The following is a 20,491-nucleotide window of genomic DNA, read 5'->3' as shown; positions in this document are numbered from 1 at the left end:
TTCTGCCGTGCTCTCTGACAGCGCTGAAGGGTAGGTTAATGTCTCAGCTTTTTATTTGAAAAGGACAAAATAGACCTGGTGCATGTCAAGGCCACATAAGTTCATCTCTTTCACTGAAAAACAAACTCTGGCTTTGCAGTCAAGGGCCATGCAGCCCTTTGTGCACTGCAAGCATTCTTCTCAAACTGACCGGACTGCCAAGATATCAAATGAAACTTTAATACACTTTTGGCTGTATTTAAATGACATCGACTGAATGCACAGTAGTGGGTTGAGTTCCTGTGGTGAATCGAAGGATGTGGTCTTACTGCATTTCATTTTACATTTGACCGTGACTTGACACATCTCAGGTTCATGCTCTCCTCTCCACTTGTTTTTTTAAACCAACCGTGTCTTTAAATAGACACCGTTCAGCAGAATGGCTGCAGATTGAATAAGTCAGTCATGCCATGCTGTTTTAAATCAGACACAAAATGCCTTTGTCTCTGTCTCACGCCTTCACAAACAATAAGCAACTGAAAAGACCTTGAAAGCAAGACTGTGGGGAAAAATGAATAAATATGAAAATTGACTAAACAAATCCAATTGTGTTTTAACCAACTGCACCACCATTGCTGTTCTAGTAGAGCTAACATAACGACTTTAAAATGATGGCATTAGAGATGGTGGGTCGGTCGTCCGGTCCCCCACTTTGGTCCAAACTGAAATATCTCAACTATTGGATGGATTGGCATGCAATTCATTAATGCCAGGGACATTAATGTTTCTCAGAGGCTGGATCCTAACAACGTTAGCTCAAAGCACCTCAAGTGCAGCCTCACAGAGCTGCTTGCATTGCTGTAGACTCTTAGTCTAAAGGTTTGAAATATTATCTGTAGGCTGTTGTAAATGCAATTTAAGGTGTGCTTACACTGTACTCATAGTTGTGTGTATGTAAAAGGAAGCCAGCTATTGATTCTGTGTGGGAGGGTGGACAGTGGGTATCTGCAAACAAAAGCTTCTGTAAAATTACCCTGTCATTTTATCATAACGAGGAGAGCATAAGAGGCGACTGAGGCACGATTATCGGAAATCTTAAAGAAGGGTCGATTTCTTGAACATCAGCAGGCTCCTTGGCAGGTCTGAGTTAACCTGCGCTTAGTAATGACTGTGAAGCAGCTACATCTGTCTCTGCCCACCCTGTGGTGACTGGCTCTCTGTTCGAGGAGGAGAGAATTAGGCTGGGATTAGGTGTGAGATTGATTAAGATGCTCTTGGACCCATGTAGGAGGTGGTTCCCAATGTGGAAAGTGCATTTATAACCCGGGCAGGACAAACGCTAAAGATATCTCCTGCAGAGATTGTAGCAAGTCTGTAATGTTAGGGTTAGTGACAGATCTGAGAATATGAAGCATTTTGAGAGCAGTAACTACTCGTAACTCTTTCATATGCTTCTTATTGCATCCCTTTATTCCACTACAATAAATGCTACATTTAGGTCATAAGGTAAGCAACACTGCCAACTAACTTGTACTTCACAGGCAGTGAACGCACAGGTGACCTTCAATTAATTGGCTTTCATAAGAACAGAGAGAATAAGAGGATCAAAGAGAACGTAAAGTGAGTAATGGAAGTAATGAAATATGGAGGATTTTTGTAAGCTATGTTATTTAGTATATATACATACCAGTCAGGAAATAGTTTTACACTTGATAGCTGTCTGTATTAATTCTCATCCTGGAGAATTCACCAGGGACCATTGAGTAAAGGTTAATCAATATTAGGAAATTGTAGGGATTAGGAAATATACAGATATTGTGCAGAAATATTGCTCCATTATTCTCCTCTCTAAAATGTTGATTACCAGTTGGAAATGAAGAAATAAATAGTGCATGACTACACAGAAAGGCACTTAACCTTTTTGTGAAAGGGTAAAATAATTGGTAAGACTTAATCCACTATTTCTGTGTTGATGACACAAAAAGCATAAAATGCCTCAGGCCAATTTTCTGAATCCTAACATATTATTTTAACCCTAATCCGACCTCATTTATAAATAAATAAAAACAAAGTTGAAATTTGTCAACAGTCTGGGCTTTTTATTTATTCCTGCATTATTTCCCATTTCTATTTTTTAAATGTATTTTATTGTTGCATCCTGCTCCGACTGTCTCCCTTCTAAGCACACTCCATCCCAAAGGCATGTCGGCCAAACTTGGTAACAAAGTAGGGCAATTACTTTTATTCTATACTAAAACATGAATGGCGATGTTGTAAGCCAAAAATGCAATCACTGAACTGTATCTTTGAGACCGTTTCACCAGGCCTGGACTGAGATAATTACTGAGTCTGGGACTGTAACTCCAGCTCTGCACATTCAGACTCGACGGCTTGTGTTGGAACCATTTTGTTGACGGTGCTTTCCTTCAGTTTCCTACAGCAGAGAGGTTGTACTCATTTGCAACAACATTTACCTCAATTAAAAACACATGAGGTACAGTAAGTGAGCGTTACTGCCTAACCAAAAAACATACATGTACACAGAGTAACCAGTGTATTCAGTACACCTGCACAATCTAATGCAATCCAGTACTATGGCCATTTAAAGGCCGTGTGTGGTGGTGGTTTTGTATTGGACTGTAATATATTTAAAGATCGTGCTATGTTTTTGACCACCTGCATGTACGTACATTACAATAATCTCCCTGTGTGAACACATCTCACTTCCCCGATATGACCTGAGTGAGAGTTGATAACTTGATGTCTTATATTATAATTATATTATTTCCTAGGGTATGACATGTTCCTCAACTTCTCTGCATATACCTTGATGTGCTATAAGCTAGCATGTTTGTTCTTATCCCACACTGACCTTGTCCCTTGCTTGCCAACATAAATTCTGCAGTATTTAGCAACATGTCCTTCAAGGGCATATCTTCTTTATCTGCTCCCTCTGCGGCTCACATGTCCTTTCTTTTCTTTTCTTTTCCCCCTTAATTGTTTGTGTATAGTCAGCAGAGATCATACCATGAGGTTAAAAGCAGGGGGACTGCAGGTGCAGATCAGACTGTAGTTTACCTCCTGTTGTTTTTTCCACAAATGATCCGTTTCATTTTGAATTTTAACTGCTTCGACTCTTGGGGTCAATCAGTTGGCCTTGCTTCTACCGACGGCCTGCCTGGACCTGACTTTTACACCACGAGGGGCCATTCAATCAATTGTGTTTGGCATTGTGTAAGAACATAATAGGATTTCTTACACCTTCAGTTTCTCCTCTGCAAGGTGTTGGGTTTGTTAGTCTCCAGTGTTCATAATGCATACAGGCAGATAAACGGACAAAGACTGACTGTATTTGCCCTGTCCTCTGATCATAGATAAGATCGACCTAAATATGATTACAAGACAAAATGTAATTATTTAATTGACATGTACTCTGATTATGGATTGAATGGGTCATTCTCTTCACTTTATCTCACGGATCTTTCCTCCAGTCTATTAAAAATGCTGCTACATTGCTTCCAGAGCATGTCTTGTCACGCTGATGTACTGTCGGGGCACCATTTTTGTTTTTTAATTAAAATATGTGTGTTATATTTTGGCTACTTAAAATGAAAAGAAATCATTTTTTCAACACAATTTGCATCACTCAGTGGTTCAAGTGTTAATGTTTGTAACTTAGAGAGCCTGTGGTTCATAATCAGCAGCTAATATCTATTTTACCCCATTTTTCTCATCACTTTTTAATGGGAAGCATTTTCTAAGCTTTGCTTGTTGCCATGATGTCCTCATTTCATGTTGATTGCATTGATCACTGTCTCACACACACACACACACACACACACACACACACACACACACACACACACACACACACTTCAAACATTTGGATGTGTGTGGCTGTACAAATCCAAGTGAAAATGAGTTCAAACTGTTTTACTTTCATTAAAAATCCAGATTGTTTTTGTTTGTTTGTTGTGAAAATTGGCAAAAATAGAAAAGAATGAGCCGTACTTCTCCTGAGACCGTTAGCATGAGAAGTAGATATGAGGTAATATTACAAATGTCAGCCTTGCACTTAACCCCCGTGTTTGGCGCGTGCTTCAGGCCACAGACATTATGATCTGTGTGGATATGATGTACAGACTTCATATTCATGCATATATGTGTTGCCCTTTCATTCAGATAGTTAACACAGTTATACAAATACTCTAATGTGTTGTGGTGTAAAAGGACTGCAGTCAGTAAAAAGAGGGTGGATTCAAATTGAGGGTGGATGCAAAACACACACAGTGCCTGATACATTTCAGATTTACATACAGATCTGTATTGCATATGCTTAACTGATGTTCTTGTTGCAAGAAAAACAGTGATTGCTTAAACAGACTCATCACGACTTTGAGTAAACACAGACTGGTAGTATAGTCATTGCTCAGGCTTTTCAGTTTGGATTGCAACTCAGCTTGACAGCTCAGTACAAACCTCCAAGCCCTTTGATCATGAGATGCTCATTTCTGCATCGCTCCAGTGGGAGTCCCACTGTAGTTACAACTCGAGTAAGATAGAGCTGAACAGAATGTTAGAGTGTCTTCGTGGGGTATATCTCAGTCTCCTGATCTATCTTTAATGTCCTTTCAAAGCGGATACACACTGTACTGTTAAAGCCAAAGATAGGTGTGGGACGGAGAGATATCAAGAGTACTTAGTTAGATCCCATGTGGAGCGAGGTAGCGGGATGCTGATACACGATGTGGCAGAGAAGAGTTAACTTTTGATATCTTAAACTTTCAGAAGCAGATTTGTGTTCAGAAATGACGCTCGGGTAAACATGTCCAAAAATCAGACCTTTAATTCCACGTTAATCCTCTTTTCAGAAGCCCCCTCCATGGTTGACATGGTTGCCCCATGGAAAAGCCTGCTGCGGGTTTGGAACGCTGGCTTTGAAGTCCGACGTTTCTATCGGGGACCCTCGAGTAGTTATCGCATGGTAGCTTTCCCTCGACACTTCATGGGATTAAAAACTCTGTTTGTTTGTTACAGTACATTTCTTCTTTTTCCCATTCGAGAGATACAACGTTTTCAGCCAGCAGCGACATTAGTGTGTTACTACTCAATATAGTTGTTGTCTTTTGATCAGTTCTCTAGATCACTTCTGCTGTTTATCCAATGTGAACCGCTTTGTTCTTTAAGGAGTTAAGTCTGTCTAAACGTCTGCGTAAACTCAACATTCATTCATGTTCAGACTCGTAGACATCATGCCGTGAATGATGCTTCCCACGAAGCCTCTTGGATAAGTATTGAAATGCCAAGTCCACAACTTGTTAATGTTTGGTTAGTAATTAGTTTGTTTATTGACTATAAATATACCTAAAGGATAAACATGAGACATCAGATTATACGTTTAGTTTAGCACACTCAATATATCACCATATGTTACTGCAGCTGGAAATTGTAAGTAGAACATATTGCAGTCCCAATAATTGCAACGGTTCAGTCGTGGGACAGAAGGGGAAGGAGCTATGATTAACTTACAAATAGTTTTTGTGCACTAACAAAAGGAGGAATTACTCAGAGGTTGATCCTTTGCCCATTGTATTCAAAGCCACACCACCAAGGATCACCGTTTCAATTTGGAGACACAGAAAGCATAGAGGTGTGTGTGTGTGTGTTTGTGTGTTTGTGTGTGTGTGTGTGTGTGTGTGTGTGTGTGTTTGTGTTTCTTTTCAAAGAGTCTGCAGTAACACTTTGGTAACGCTTCAAAAATGATGAATGACTTAATTTCATGTTTTGTTCTGCTCTTTGAACATTTCTATTCTGTGAGTATTTTTGTTCCCCTCCCGCCCAAAAAAAAAAAAAGATAAATTGCAATGTAACAATGGCAGAAAAATCGAACCTTGCAACTAATTCTTTATGATTTGCTTCATATGGTACTTAGTCATATTTCTGTCTCAATTTGCCCGAAGGTATAGACTAAGAAACGGGGGCGATGTACCAATATGTTGCTTCACTGCTCAGACCAGGCCAAGAGCTTTCTTATTAGCCTAATTTCCAGTTTTTGCCCGAGCGTCTTAAAACTTTGTGCCATATCACCTCAAATAACGGCCACACACCCCTACAGTATGATATTGTAGGTTTGTGTGCGTGCGTGTGTTGTGACTTTCTATCCCTCCGTACTGTATACAGTTTGTTCTGAACAATAAAGCACTTGATGACTCATCAAACCTCCAGACCACCCACACACACACACACACGCACACACACGCACACACACGCACACACGCACACACGCACACACACGCACACACGCACACACGCACACACGCACAAATGCAGAAAGAGGTTTGACCCTAACCTCTCTTTAACAGTGCGGCATGACTTGGCACATGCTCGGCTGATGCTTCCCCTTTGTCTGCTGGGATTGTTGTGCTTTTTGTGAGCCCTCTGCTGCACATCAATTTTGATTTGTGTGTGCAGCACAGGCTTCTTTTAAGTGGTTTCCTGTATAGTGAACACACACACACACACACACACACGCTTACATCTCTGGGGACAGCAACACCTGCATGCAGTTTCATATCCTGTAAACCCCAGGAAACAGAAAGACAGCAGTGCTTGTTGTGTTTTGTCACGCTTTAGATCAGGAGCTAAGTATGAAACCTTGAAGCCCCTGGAACGAAGCCTGGAAATATAGTGCATGTGCAGGTGTTGAAAGTACAAGTTGTTTACCCACAATTCTGATTAAATGCTCCGGGGATAAAGTGTTGTATAGCATAGCACATGCCTAAAGTGTTGTGCCTTTTCTGTCTCTGTGTGGTTTTGTTTGTGTCTCCCTCCCCATCACTCATTCTCTGTCATTATTTTTCCTCCTTCAGACATCCGAGGTCTGCAAACATTTATGGACCAGGCGTCGCGTCTGGGTCTGGATGTTTCCTTGCAGAGGGTGGACCGCAACGTCAGCCGAGTCTTTACTGACCTCTTCAACACGATGCGCACTGAGGAGCTCAACCGGTACCGGGACACTCTGCGGCGCGCCGTGTTGCTCATGAGCCCTCGAGGTGCACAGGTGTTCATCCACCAGGTAGGCTACATTGTTGAGATCATTTTTTTTTATCAAGGTAGAGAGACAGTGAAAGAGCTAGACAGAACAAATGTATTCAATAAAGATGATGACCCATGAAGGGGAACACACATTAATCTGACAGCTGATCAAACATTGCCTCCGTTGTGAACGACAAACATGCCATTGAGTAATGGGAGATAAATTACCTAGTTTTCATTGGGAACTTGTCGCTAAGACAACACTACTGAGCCTTCCCTTGTTAAAACAAGATGCAACTGCCCGTCTCAACCATGCAGAGTTTAGATCCAAAGCAGAGATCAGAGTGTTTTGCCTTTTGATACTGAATTGGCCAGAAATAAATACATTTTAGGTACCAATATTCTGAATCAAATGTTACAAATACATCTGTATCTCTTGACAGCAGAATCAGTATTTATACAGTGAATTCGTTCTTCAATGCACTGCCAATAAAGGAAGTTGTGTTTACTGTACAGATCAGCAACGCTACATATAACTCCTCGCAAAATTCAAACAAATTCAAAGTTACAGCCACAGATCTTACTATGCTAACATGGAAGCTAACCTCTAATTTGCTCCTTCCACATCGTGTTTGCTAATTATAAGAGTTGGAATCAGGGGAAGGTGCACGAGTTGACGCATCCAACTTGACTTCAGGGCACTTCTTTTCCTCTTTTTTCTTACTAAGCTCAAAGGTCGTTTGCTAATCAGCTGTCCTCTCCTCAAAACGGTTCATAAGAGATGGAGTGTGTGTCCATGACTGACCTGAATTCCAGTAAACTGAAAGTAATTGGGTTAGATGTTACGATAACAAAGAACACATTTCTCTAAGTTCTCCTCGCTAAGGGGCAAACATAAGGGGAAGGTTTTCCTTTAATCATCTGCAGGGGTTTTACTCATAATAACCCGGCGGTCAAACCATGTTGAATAATTTTGCTTTGGCATGATGGAAGGAAACACTTGCGTGGCATTGGCAGCGTTGGGTTCAGTGAAAAATATGGCAACATTAAAGCAACCTGAGTGGCTTATTCTGCCCAGTAAACACATCACCGTCTGACACTTAATCTTCTGGCCATCTGGCTAGAATACTGAAACACTGCTAAAACATTGAAGATTTCAAATGAAAAATGAAAAATGTGGACCTCAAATACAGGGCAGTGAAGTAAAAGTAAACCAGAAGACAAATTCATAGTCTATGACAAATTAAAGTGCGATGCTTGGCTGGTTTGTCAGGCATCATGTAAGCAACATATTTGGCACTCAACACCCGTCAAAGCAAAATGTGATTCTCGTAGGTCCAGACTACAGTCAGAGGACGGAGGAGGGCAAAGCAAAAGTGAGATCCACACATTTTAATATCATTTGAATCGGCAGAGCTTTTACACAACAAACAAAAACGTCTCATTTTATCTGATGCTATTCTTCAAAATGTCTCGCTTCTACTTAAACAGAAACGACACATGTATCAAGCCCAATGTTTAATGTTTGGTTTATTTTCATTTCAATTCCAGGACTCTGAGACGGTATTTTATTAGTGAAGAGCCTTTAGTGTCCCTTGCCAGTTTGTCTCTACATATACAATCCTCTGCACTGACTCATGTAATCGCTCTATCTATTGGAGCAAATACAAATACTCAACTAACAGTAAGTCTGTTGTGCCTCTTGTAAATGCTTCACTGTGAATCTAAAAGTGAAACACTAATAGACAAATAAATCAGTGCACAGGTTGTGAACACACCAAGACTTTCAAGTTTGATTAATTACTGTACATACTGCTTTGATCTTTCCATGCACTCCAATGAATTCTGTTTCAACACATACGCACACACACACATACACACACACACACACACACATACTCGACGTCTTGTCTTTCTTTTTTAATCATGCCAAGTATATTCTTTATCATTCATTATAGAATTAACATGAGGCATCTTGGGAACTAAGAAAGAAGCACAGCTCCTAAATCCTCCTATGAATATGTTAATATACTAGAAGTGGTGGAGATTTGTAAATTCATCAAAGCGTCATTAAAACCTTGGTAGCTGTGAGTATCCACCAGAGATACTGGGGGAGAAAATGTAAATGTGCTTATATCTGAATGGAGAATGATGCTGAGGGTGCCTCGTGAAGTGTCTCGGCACCAAGAAAAGTAAAGTCGCCATGATGACTAGAAGTTGACAGGGTGCTGGATCAAATGTTCTTCTCACGGGACGAACCTGTTGCTCGTTCGCGATGCTGATATAATTGTTAAGAAATGTGGATGATTAGTAGGATTAGTGGTCATGACGACTTGCGCAGGATGTGACAAAATTAAATTAAATGACTACAAAGAGACACAAAGAAAACCACAACATAGAACGACAATAAAGACACAAAACGACAACAGAGGCACTAAAATTAACACAAAGAGATGCAAAAACGACTATAATGAGATGCATAACATCTGTAAAGAGACCCAAAGCGACCCAGAATGTACACAAATAGACCCCAAATGAGTATAAAAACACCCATAGGGATTCCAAAGAGACACAAAATGACTACAGAGACACAAAATGAACACTAAGAGATGCAAGACAACTACAAAAAGATGCAAAATTACCACAAAGCGACCATGAAGAGGCACACAATAACTATAAAGAGACGACCAATGACTACAATGAGACGCAACACAACTACTGAATGACAACATGGACACAAGGAGAAGCTAAACAAATGACACGTCCGCTTGTCTTTCAGTCTGGTTGCCTTGTTCCTCTGTGGGGGGATGGGCTGTCTGTCTGTTGCCAGGGGCCCATTTCCTCCTAATCTGTCCATGCCTACTTATTCCTCCACAAGGTCAAGTGGGGGTGAGGGAAAATGTTACAATATGCATTAGGCAGATGAAAGAGAGGCCCCCTTGTCAGGCCGACAGTTCATCAAAGGCCTAATATAACTGGCCTATATTCAAACATTTTCATATTCGTTCATTTCAAGTTCAGCTAACTAACATTTATGGACATAAGTGCATTAGCAAAAGTTCTCCTAAATCACATTATGTTTTATTTTATGATACTACTTCCCAGAGTAAAACGTTCTGTCACAAATCAGTTGTCACTTCTCCGGTCGACTCTCAGGCCACCGTCATTTCTTATACTTTGAACAAGATCTATGTGTCATTGACGGCGTCGGCGACTTTCATGCTGAATTCTATGGCATTTGTTTTCTCTCGTCCAGACAGTTGCCATCTCATCTCTCGTTCACTTTGGCCGTGAGAAGATGTAGCGTTTTCTGTCAGCTCCACTACCGCCTCGTTCCTGACACCTAACTCCTCTCTGCGTCCCTCATGATAGGGGAACTTCAGTTGAGTCACGCGAGCCTTTTAGTGGGCGATAAAGTGGAATTTTAAGCTTTCAATTGTCCCATTTCTATGTCCTTGGGTTGTATGAGTGAGAATTTGCTTAATCACTTACATAAAACAATACACGTTTTCACACATTTATGAGTTGCCAAAGTCACTCTCCTATTAATTGTCAACGATGAAGCTTCAAGCTATATCTTGAAGAGACCCAAATGCGATTTTTGGCTCTCTGGGTTCTGGCTTTGGGAGTTAGTTATTCATTTTCATTAACATTGATTGAAATGCTTTTAGCAATTCAAACACCTGTACAGTAAATTGTGAAAATGAATAATATGTAAGGCTAAATGTTACCATTAGATCGAACATTTAGAGTGTATTATTATTAGGAGCTGAGTAAGCAGGATTTTCCAGGTTACAGTTATGGATTCAGACTCATTGGCCTGCATCAACTTTTGTAACACAAGTTAAATATTTCCTTATTCTCGTGTTCTACTGCATTTCTTCTCTCGGTGCTGCGGGACAGTAGCCTCCTAAAGGTGTTGCTGTGAGTGGAAACAGAATGTGGTGTCAGCTCTGCAGGCCAGTTGATGGATGGAGCAGAGAGGCAGGGTGAGGTCTGCCTCCTGTGCGGCGGCTCCACCAAGCTACAAGAGTGACAGGCGCTGCTGCCAGAGAACGTGAGAGGGAGCAAAAGATGCTGCACAGGGTGCCAGGAGGGTAAAGAGAGGGATGCCTGAAGAGAGAGGCGAGGGAAACAAAGGCAAGGAGAGAAATAAAGGACACAAAGAGAAGGATGTAGGAAGGAAAGGTCAAAGATGACCAAGGGATGGAGAGCTAATCCAACACAAAGCACTTCTGTGTGAAACAGTAATGAGTGAGAACTAATGGAAGAGAGAGGTGAGAGACTGGAAGTGAGCACGGTATCTGACCGACATTAGGCTTCATATTTAAGAAGGGATCATTTTAAAACCAGTAGGAAAAGGTAACTTTTATTCGCAGCGATAAATCAGGAATCAATTTAACTGTTAGCTTTTTAATATGTACCATGAACATTTAGGAGATGCTAAAGCAGCAGGGGCTCAAATCCATAAAAGGTGATTTTTACAATTAATGAAATAAATATATGCCTGGAATGAGTTAAAGGGATATAACATTGTATGTACTTCAAACAAACCCATGACATGTGATGAATTTGAGTGCAAACACTTAATTTCCTGCATTCTGGTGAGTTTTTTATGCAACAATTAATGTGGACATGTCTTTATTTATTTAAGGAGAACTCGGGCACCAGGTGACAATTGAAATGATGAATTGGTATAATGGATTATCATAATGGAGCTAAGGCTCTCAGGCATTCTGTATTACTTCCACATATGGTATACCTGCTCATCTAACATACGTCTGAACATAATTAACTCTCCCCTCCTCTTCTGTGTCTTCTGTTTTGGGAACATCTAAAGTAAGAAATATCTCTGTTCTCTGTGATTTTGAGAATGAAGTCGTACATTTTGAGAAACAAAATGCTTAAAGGGCATCACCCAGGAGCACCAATCTCCCGGCCTGATATTTTTGATTCAATTACTACATCTTTTCGCCGGGCAGACTGTGTGCAAAAGCAGAATTGATGTATTTATTTCCAAAAAGAAAAGGGCACTTTTTCTCAAGGAGGGCAAACGACAGGGGCTCAAGCCCCCTTTGAGGTTCCTCTGTACCCTGTGAGAGTGTGCAAGCAGCACAGACTGCACATGTGGAAAAGATGAAAGCTTCTTCACGTGTTTATCATACGTTTCTCACACTTTGACAGTTTAAATTAATTCAGCTGGAAGGATTATACCTCATTACCATTTAGACTTGCCTCCAGAACTCACTGCAAGATCCTCTGATGACATTTTAAAATACTGACATATTGCATCCAGAATTATCATATTTATCATAATTGGTAACGTTTTTCTAATTGACGTTATTATTGTTATTATTTCAACATTATTTTGATCATGTTTTTCTCAAATGGTTTAAAGTTATACACTGACATGTGCCCAATGCTCGTCTTATCTTTCAGGTTTGTTTGTGCATGAATGAAACATCGTCAGAGCTGGTGACTCAGCTGTGGCACATAAAGGATAAACTGTAATATACACTTGCTGTCTTTGAAAGTAAATATTATTATTATTCAACTTTGTTCACAAAACCTCAGATTGAAAAGCAGATATCCTGAATTTCATCTCTTTTTCCTGCATTTCTCCTATTTGAATAAAAGCTATATTTAAAGCAGACATGATTCGTTGTGTCAGCAGGGCTCCATGTGAACTTACAAAGGTTTCAAGACAGACGACCTTCTACTAGACCTCTGCTAGACTGGTAGTAGTGCAGTAGTAGTTCTGCTAAATTGTATCTGGTTCTCATTTCAGAGATAAATATTGTACTTTTTACTCAACTACATTTACCGGCAGGTGGGGATACAAGTTCCTTAGCAGAAGAAACAACAAAACATGACTGTGCTGTAGATTAAACTTCAATTTGACAGCATGGCAGACGAGGTTGCAGTGTTGGAAACGGATTCACTTATCAAGACTTGAGACCATAAATTGCTGATTAAAAATGGACCCTTGTGTCGCTTGAGTGTGAGACGTGATACACACATTTGCCCTTGGTTGGAATTGTGTTTTGATGCCAAGGACTCTTTCGTCTTATTGTCACAAACACTTGTGGACGGTGATTTTAGAGCGGTCAGAGTTGACATGCTTTAAAAAAGACAGAGATGATGGCTTTTCTTGCTTGGGGAATTCAGTGTCGTTGACAAGACAGTTTGTGGAGGCACAACACACACACACACACACACAGACACATTCAAGTCTCGCACACATCTTTATAACATGAAAGCCGTAGATGTGGCTTGACACTAAGCTCTCACTTAGTAACATTTCTGTGTCCTTCACAATTGTTTTGTCAAAGTCAGAGTGTCACAGGTTGAAAACGCTACGCTAACTTTAATGTCAAGGTAGAAGGGTGCTTATATTTAAATGTTGTAGACAGCAGACTTACAAAAGGTGGCAGAATTTGAGAAAAAAACAAAAAAACATCACTCTCTCTCTCTCTCGCCATATCTGCAATTCAAATGTTCCTCATTATCTGCAGCACTTTAAGTTATCAAACTGCAACAAGGTCTAAAAAACATTTGCTAGCTATAACACCTTACAGCAGTAAGAGCTAATATCCCCTGTGTCTAAAGTCTAGACACAGGGGATATTAGCTCTTACCGCTCTCATTTCCTGTGCCCAGTACTTTTGCTTTTGCTTTCCATTTACAATTATTTTGTTGGGCTTTGTTGCCTTCATAAGTACAGCTGAAGATAGATTTGAAAGGGGAGAGAGTGATGACGACATGCAGCAAAGGGCTGAAGGTCGGATTTAACTCGGAGCCGCTGCGATAAGGACTCTGCTTTAGTACATGGGCCTGTGCCCCATACTTTTTTATTATTGCTCCAGTTTTTGACATTTCCTAGATTTATGAATGAAGCACAACTTACTAGGATACGAGATCAAAAACACTCACAATCATTACATTTGAATGACTGTGCTTATTTTCTCTGGTCTGTTTTCTCATATTTTTCTCAATATCCCTGCTTGTAGCACAGTCGTGTCTCGGCACCTGGACTTCTGCTCTCAGACTGAATAAAGCTGGCCATGACCTGGAAGTGTGTATCCCAGCATGACTCATTAACCTGACACAGAGAGCATGGTGTTGGTGCAGGGGAGCGTAGTACTGGCACAAACAACATCCCTTGCATTCATGCACACGCACAGAAGGATACCCAAACATGTGCACACCTTCTCTGCGCCACCCCTTATTCCTTCCCCAGATCCATCACTGCCAGTTCTGTCCACACCCCCCTCCCTTGGTGCTAATGAGTTAGGCCAGGTATGATTACAAAGCTCCAAAAGTGCTTCTCGGCTTGAATTGTTTTTAAACGCTGTGGAAAAACAAACTTGCAGCCAGCCAGAAGATACAATCAGACTGTCTCAGAATACAAATGGAGGCTACGTGTGTTATTGGTTGAGTGGCATCGTTTGCATTGGGCGGCTGGGAGTGTTTAATGGAGCGACATTATGGATGGCCAGTACTTAGCAGGGGAGTGCAGGTAGAGTACATAGAGGACACAGTATTAGAGAATATACACTATCAAGATTATCTGCACTTTAAACGGACAATGGGGGCAGTCTGGAAATGTAATCATGTTTACTGATTGCATTATTCTTTAGTCATACATCTACTTTAGTTGATGCGAGAGGTCCCCATTTATAATTGAAATGTGTTTTAGCTTCAGTTATGCTACCGCTTCATAATTGCCTTATAATGGGCCATTTCTGGCCATTTATTTATGAATTACAATATTATTATAAAGTTCTCACATAATGGATTTTGCATGTATTGGCTATTTTGCATATTTATGATTTTATAAAGCTGCAATATTTTCAGTACAATATTTAAGTACAGCGTATAATGATGAGCTTTAGCCAGAAACTTTAAGTGCAATGCATGTTTGTTTCAACATAAACTAGTCCAGCAGTGTATGGAGGCACTGGTTACTGGGATGGAGTCATCAGAGCGCTGTAACCTCAGTGATCATCTGTTGGAGGCCAGAGGGGAAGAGGTGTGTGGAGTTTATCTCGCTTACCGCCCGCTGGCGTTACTCCCTCCTGGTTTAACTCTCCCACGTCTAGACCCCTGTCCTCTCCCTCTGACCCTCACTGCTGCTCCTCTATTCCATTTTCCTCCCAATAACAGCGTGACAAATTGAGCCTGCCAGAAAACGATCTATCATTGTCCTACATCTCATCCTCCTCTGCCCTCTGTTCCCTCCTCTTCTCTCTCTCTCAGTATCTCTTCCCCCTTCCGTCCCTGTTACAGGACATTCCTTCTTTTCCTCTTTTGTATTTCTCCCGACCTAATGGTTCATGTTTTCCTCTACATGGGCACTTTATCTCCCCCCCCCCCCCCCCCCCATAACCTCATCGTTCTGTCGCCCCTCTTATTGCACTGTGTACTTTTGTCTATGTCTCCATTTCTCTTCCTCTGCTCATTTCTCCTCACCCTCTCTGAAAACTAGTTTTCTTCTGTAATATTCTCTCTCTATTTGTTCTGTCATCTCTCTGGTTGCGTTATAGACGGATACATTATGGTATAGATTCATACATGCTTTAGTTGTCTTTATTCCCCTGCAGTAATTTAGTATCACGGAGCAGTGCAATAATTTAGCCAAAGACTAGAAGCAGATGTGTTGGTAGTATACGTGTCATTGTGTAGCCCTTGTGTGCTTTAAATGTATTTAGTTTGAGTAAATTCAGAAACTCCATGTGATTTTTCTCCTTATTAAGTGTTATTACCATGGAGCATGGAGAATGTGCACACAGAGAAAAGTGAAATTGCTTTGCATGATAAATGCATGCTGCAATAACACCTCCCTGTCTGTCCACCATCAATGAACGGTAAAGCTCCTGGGAGTGAGGGAGCAATGCTCTGTGTCTGCAACTTTCAAATATTGAGAACGTGTTGCCTATGTATACAATATGTTACCTCTAACAGCACAACACTTTGTTACACAAAACCTCACTACAAAGTCTGAATAACACCCCCTCTTCAGGAGCGTGTTTCACGGGAGGGAGGAATAATCAAGAGAAATGGTTGTATATCCAAACTCTGGTATTAAAATTGAAACCGGGACAGTTTGGCAAGCTCTTTACATGATGGATTGTTATTACTTGCGCAAGTATGAATCATCTGATGAAGTTAAAGAGCTTTTCATAAATAATTTGCCTTTTCATAAGTAATGCTAGAGAATTAAAACTGCGGTGTTTTTTAGGTGATGGTTTATACTTTCACATTAATCAATGTCTGGGAACTTTTTAAAATGTGGGAAAGGGCCTTTAAAGGGTAATTAACTTGAACAGTGTTTTACTGATGATGGTGTTGGTATAAGTGATTATCATGATGAAAACAACAATATTGGCAGCGCTGGCCCACAGTTGACAGCTCCCTATCCTCTGCGACCGCTCTAACCTTGTGCTTTGTGCTTCTGCTCAAAGGTTTAACACAGCCGGGTGTATAGAACACAAAGCCTTCTCACTTTATTTATCTCAAAGTCTTGTTTTGACAGGTGATAAACTTTGATTGATGTTTGCGATTATGAGTCATGCTTAGCATTATTGAAACAGTAACCCTCTTGAGCAATTTTTATTTCTTCAGGAGGGAAAACGGTTAATCTGATAAAAGGCACCCGCTGAAGTCTGTCTCATTTATCTCGTGACCTCTAGAGTTGAACATAATATATGAACACACGATATGTTTATGTTTTTATTATTTTTGGGTTGTAGAGTCATTCAAGACTTTTGCAAAACAATTGAGTAGCTCATATTGTTTTTAAATAGTGAAACACTAAGTTACTTTGTCTGTTTATGTTAATAGCTTTATCACTCTGTGTATTTGTCTCCCTGCAGCATAATAGGAAATTAAATTATACCAAAAAACCTACAATATTGTGGGATAGATCCGTCTCTGTGAAATTGTTGCTGTGGGCTCAGGATTATTGCCCAATACCCAAGTGGCTGACTCAAAATATAGTAAGAGTTATAAGGGTAATTGCAAAGCCAACCACTCGGAAAACAAGTACTGTATTGGTACCCAGCGCACAGTGTATCACTACCCAAAAGCTCTGGAGAAAATGTTCAATTAAAGTAGAGCCCCAGTGGAAAGACTATAAATATAAAGTCCAGTCCAGGTGCCATATTACCCATTGTTCATGCCTGCTTTACGACCCTGCTTGTTCCTGTCCTCATTTTGCTTTTTACACAGATATGTATGAGTGAGTGTTCAACATGTGCACATGCATATTCATATGTTCCTTTGATGTCTCCTTCACAGGTCTGTGTTAACACCCACATTTGAAAAATATAACCATTTACTGTATCTCATGTATACTTAATTACTGTAGGTTAATATATGCAGGTGGCTGCAATAACAATAATCAATGTGCAATTTTAAAAAAGAAAAATATTTTCCAAAAATATAGCAACACCAGAAGTTATTTTTCGGTATCAGTCAGTTTATGTCTTTGGGAAATTACCAGAGCAGTAATGTTTGTTCGCCTTATGAAGGAATTCACAAGTAAACAAACTATTGCTCAGTCTTACATACAACAACCTTCACTGAGTAGTTTACAGTAATAAGTCATTTAAATAACAAATCACGGATATTGTGGATTTATTCACAATCATTCAATGTGGCTATTACGTGCGCAACAGGTCATCAACAAAGCCTCGGAGCAGGAACCTGCTGTTCTGAGAAAAGTTTTTCCCACAAGCCTATGGGAGTTTAATACGGCTGTGAGTGCTTCTGCACTTGCATTAGCGGATTTACTTTGCATTGGGAGTGTTGAATGAAATCCTTAACTGATTTTGATGTAAAAAAGACAAATAGCACTCTGGAGAGAATCACTGTAAATGCTAATGTGTAAATGAGCACAGGGGACATATTTTGAATTTGGATTTCACACTCTGCCAAGAACGTTGCTTGATGTTATTGTGCCAACACTTAGCCGGGATCTCATATTTAATTCAAGAGTAGTTTAGAACTGAAACATGTTAACACTGACATGCCAAGCAATAATGATGTGCTCCATGTTAGACATGTATTTCAGGAATCTGTAAATCTATGTTTGCTTCCATCCATCTGCTCTTTAAAAACTATTGTTCACTTTCCTCCAAAGGGGCATCCATACAGCTTTTCTGGAAGCGCTCTCACTTCTTTTCCCTATCCGCCATGTTTCACATCTCCTGGTAAACATTTCTGCACGCATGCAGGCACACAAACTGGCATAACATGACAAGTGCTACATTCATCCATGGGCATTGTGACTCTGTCTGTGATTTTACCCCCAGACAGATGAAGAAGCTCTCCCAGATAATATATACATTCACTGTCTCAACACAGTAAAAGTCAGGACAATCACAAAATGTAATCATAGTTTCATCAAAGGGGTGGTGAAAAGTAGTTATTATCCAAAACTACACAGACTGCGTGGCATTTAAGAACAGCAGAATAACAGAAAAGGTGTTCCTGCCCTTTCTCCTTTCCACAAGAGTTGCCACATATGCATCAGATTATAATGATTTTGTATGTATGATTGAAGTATGAATTCCACCTACATGCCCTTCTTTCTTTGTCTGTCTTTCCTTCTATTCATTTTAGGCTTTTATTTCTTCGTCTGATGCTCATTGCTGCTGCAATTATTGAGCTGATTAGTAAACGTGAATCTAACCGAACGATTTGTTGCTTAGTTTCCTGCAGACTGCATCCCACACACAGTGTGCAGCAGAAAAGCAGAGTTGGACAATGGGGGTTCATCTAGGTTCGTGTCCAGATAAAAAAGTGATACTTTCCTACATCTTTAAAGCGTTTCTCCAGGTGACCTGTATTTTCTAATCACCTACATTCACTTACTAGTCTCTCAACAACATATGTGCATATAATTCGTGTTCCTTTTCATTTCATTTACAACTTACACTCTTCTGTTGTTCTTATGTAATGCAGATCTGAACACTGAGGATAAAGTATGAACATTGGATATCGCAGCTTCCTTTGTTGTGTGCATAAAGTCTAACTATTTCCACCAAATTAAAATTGAAAGTAGTTCCAAAGCCTTTGGAGATAACTGTCATAATGTTTTATTAAAACATGTTTACAAGAGGCACTTGAGACGTTTGTATTACAGCCGATGACTCAAGAGGTTTATATAATATTCTAAGAATCTTTTCATATTGCATGACAAGTGTTACATGAACAGTATAAATGTGCTGAAAATACATGTTGACAGAGAAAACGTTAAATGAAAAAAGACCGCGATTAGGCAACGGAGTGGAGCATCATCTGAGTGTTAAGCAGAATGCGACGCAAACATTGGAAGATGCTGCAGATACATATTAATCACAATTTATAGAGTGCTCCCCCAGTTTAGAGAGGGCCGGTGAAGCGTGCCTCTAAGCCGGAGGGGGGGAGGGTTATAGTAGTGCCGTCTGGGCATCAGGCTGTGTGGCAGGGGGGGTAGATGGATGGAGAGGAGGTAGTCTACTGTCCAGGATGCCCTGTAGAATCTCCTCCAGATCCTCCTTTCAAGCAGGCCTTTTCAGCCCTCTATTCAAAAAGCAGTAATTGCATCATTTTTCAAGCCCCTTGCCTCTGTCTGACTGTGAGGCTGGTCCCATTAATCAAACTAATGGAGAAGTAAGTGATTTCAAAATATAGGCTTTGATCATGTACCCTCTATCCTCTCCCCCGACTCCGCCTTGTTCTGAGCTTTGGGAACCCCTCACCATCCTATATACTTCTTTTCTCACAGCCCTTTTTGTGCACTTCGCTACATACTACTACTATGGAAAGGGCTGTGTGATTGGAAATATGTTTTTATCTTATGACTTTCGAGTCTTCTGTTAATGTACATAAGAGCTTTGCTTTTGCACATTCTGGCAGCGCTGTGGCTCTCCGGCTTGATACGAATAGATTTCCTGTATAGCACCAAACTGCGTATATATGGGATTGTAGAAAATGGTCACTCTAAAAGCATTATGGCCTATTAACAGGTAGTATGTTCCAAAAGAATCACTCTTCAGACACATTTATTGATCTTGATGAGACAGATTAAATTAAAGTGCTCCTCAGGTGTATTGAAAGCTTGTGCCAGCTATAAAGCAGCAAACCATTACTTGAGACCGCTACCAGAGCATGCTGGCAAATGAGATTCCTTCCAAGTAAGGCATAAACCACTTCTCAGAGAAAAACTCTTCGTATGTTTGATACAACCCCAGCGGTCTTGGGGGAATCAATTCGACTAATTTATTGTGTGTACAACTGCAGCCTATTCAGAATTTGTTCTAACTGCCCCCAGTGTTGTTTACTGGGAATTATTATTGTCCATAAAGCCTTTATAAAAGTACTCATTGCCCCGGACAAGTATCATACACACCCGTTTGCATGCTTTCCTCAGTGCTGATTAAGCAAACATTACCAAAAACGTTTCATAAAACAAATCACATATCTCTCGACAT

At 40.3% G+C, this 20,491-nt stretch overlaps 1 protein-coding gene across 2 annotated transcripts in view; it reads left to right on the top strand.

The window, feature by feature from the left end:
* The window catches only part of LOC115020352 (glutamate receptor ionotropic, delta-1-like), a 197,792-nt gene that overhangs the window by 121,393 nt on the left and 55,908 nt on the right, over nt 1-20,491 (top strand). For both annotated transcript variants that reach the window (XM_029450322.1, XM_029450323.1), the window contains exon 4: nt 6,849-7,054. In XM_029450322.1, coding sequence (XP_029306182.1) covers nt 6,849-7,054 — 206 coding nt within the window. The remainder of the gene's footprint in view (nt 1-6,848; nt 7,055-20,491) is intronic.

Source organism: Cottoperca gobio, chromosome 15 (assembly GCF_900634415.1).
Source record: "Cottoperca gobio chromosome 15, fCotGob3.1, whole genome shotgun sequence".
Classification (NCBI taxonomy): domain Eukaryota; kingdom Metazoa; phylum Chordata; class Actinopteri; order Perciformes; family Bovichtidae; genus Cottoperca; species Cottoperca gobio.
The sequence above is the reverse complement of the archived record's forward strand: the minus strand, read 5'-3'. Positions and strand labels throughout refer to the sequence as shown.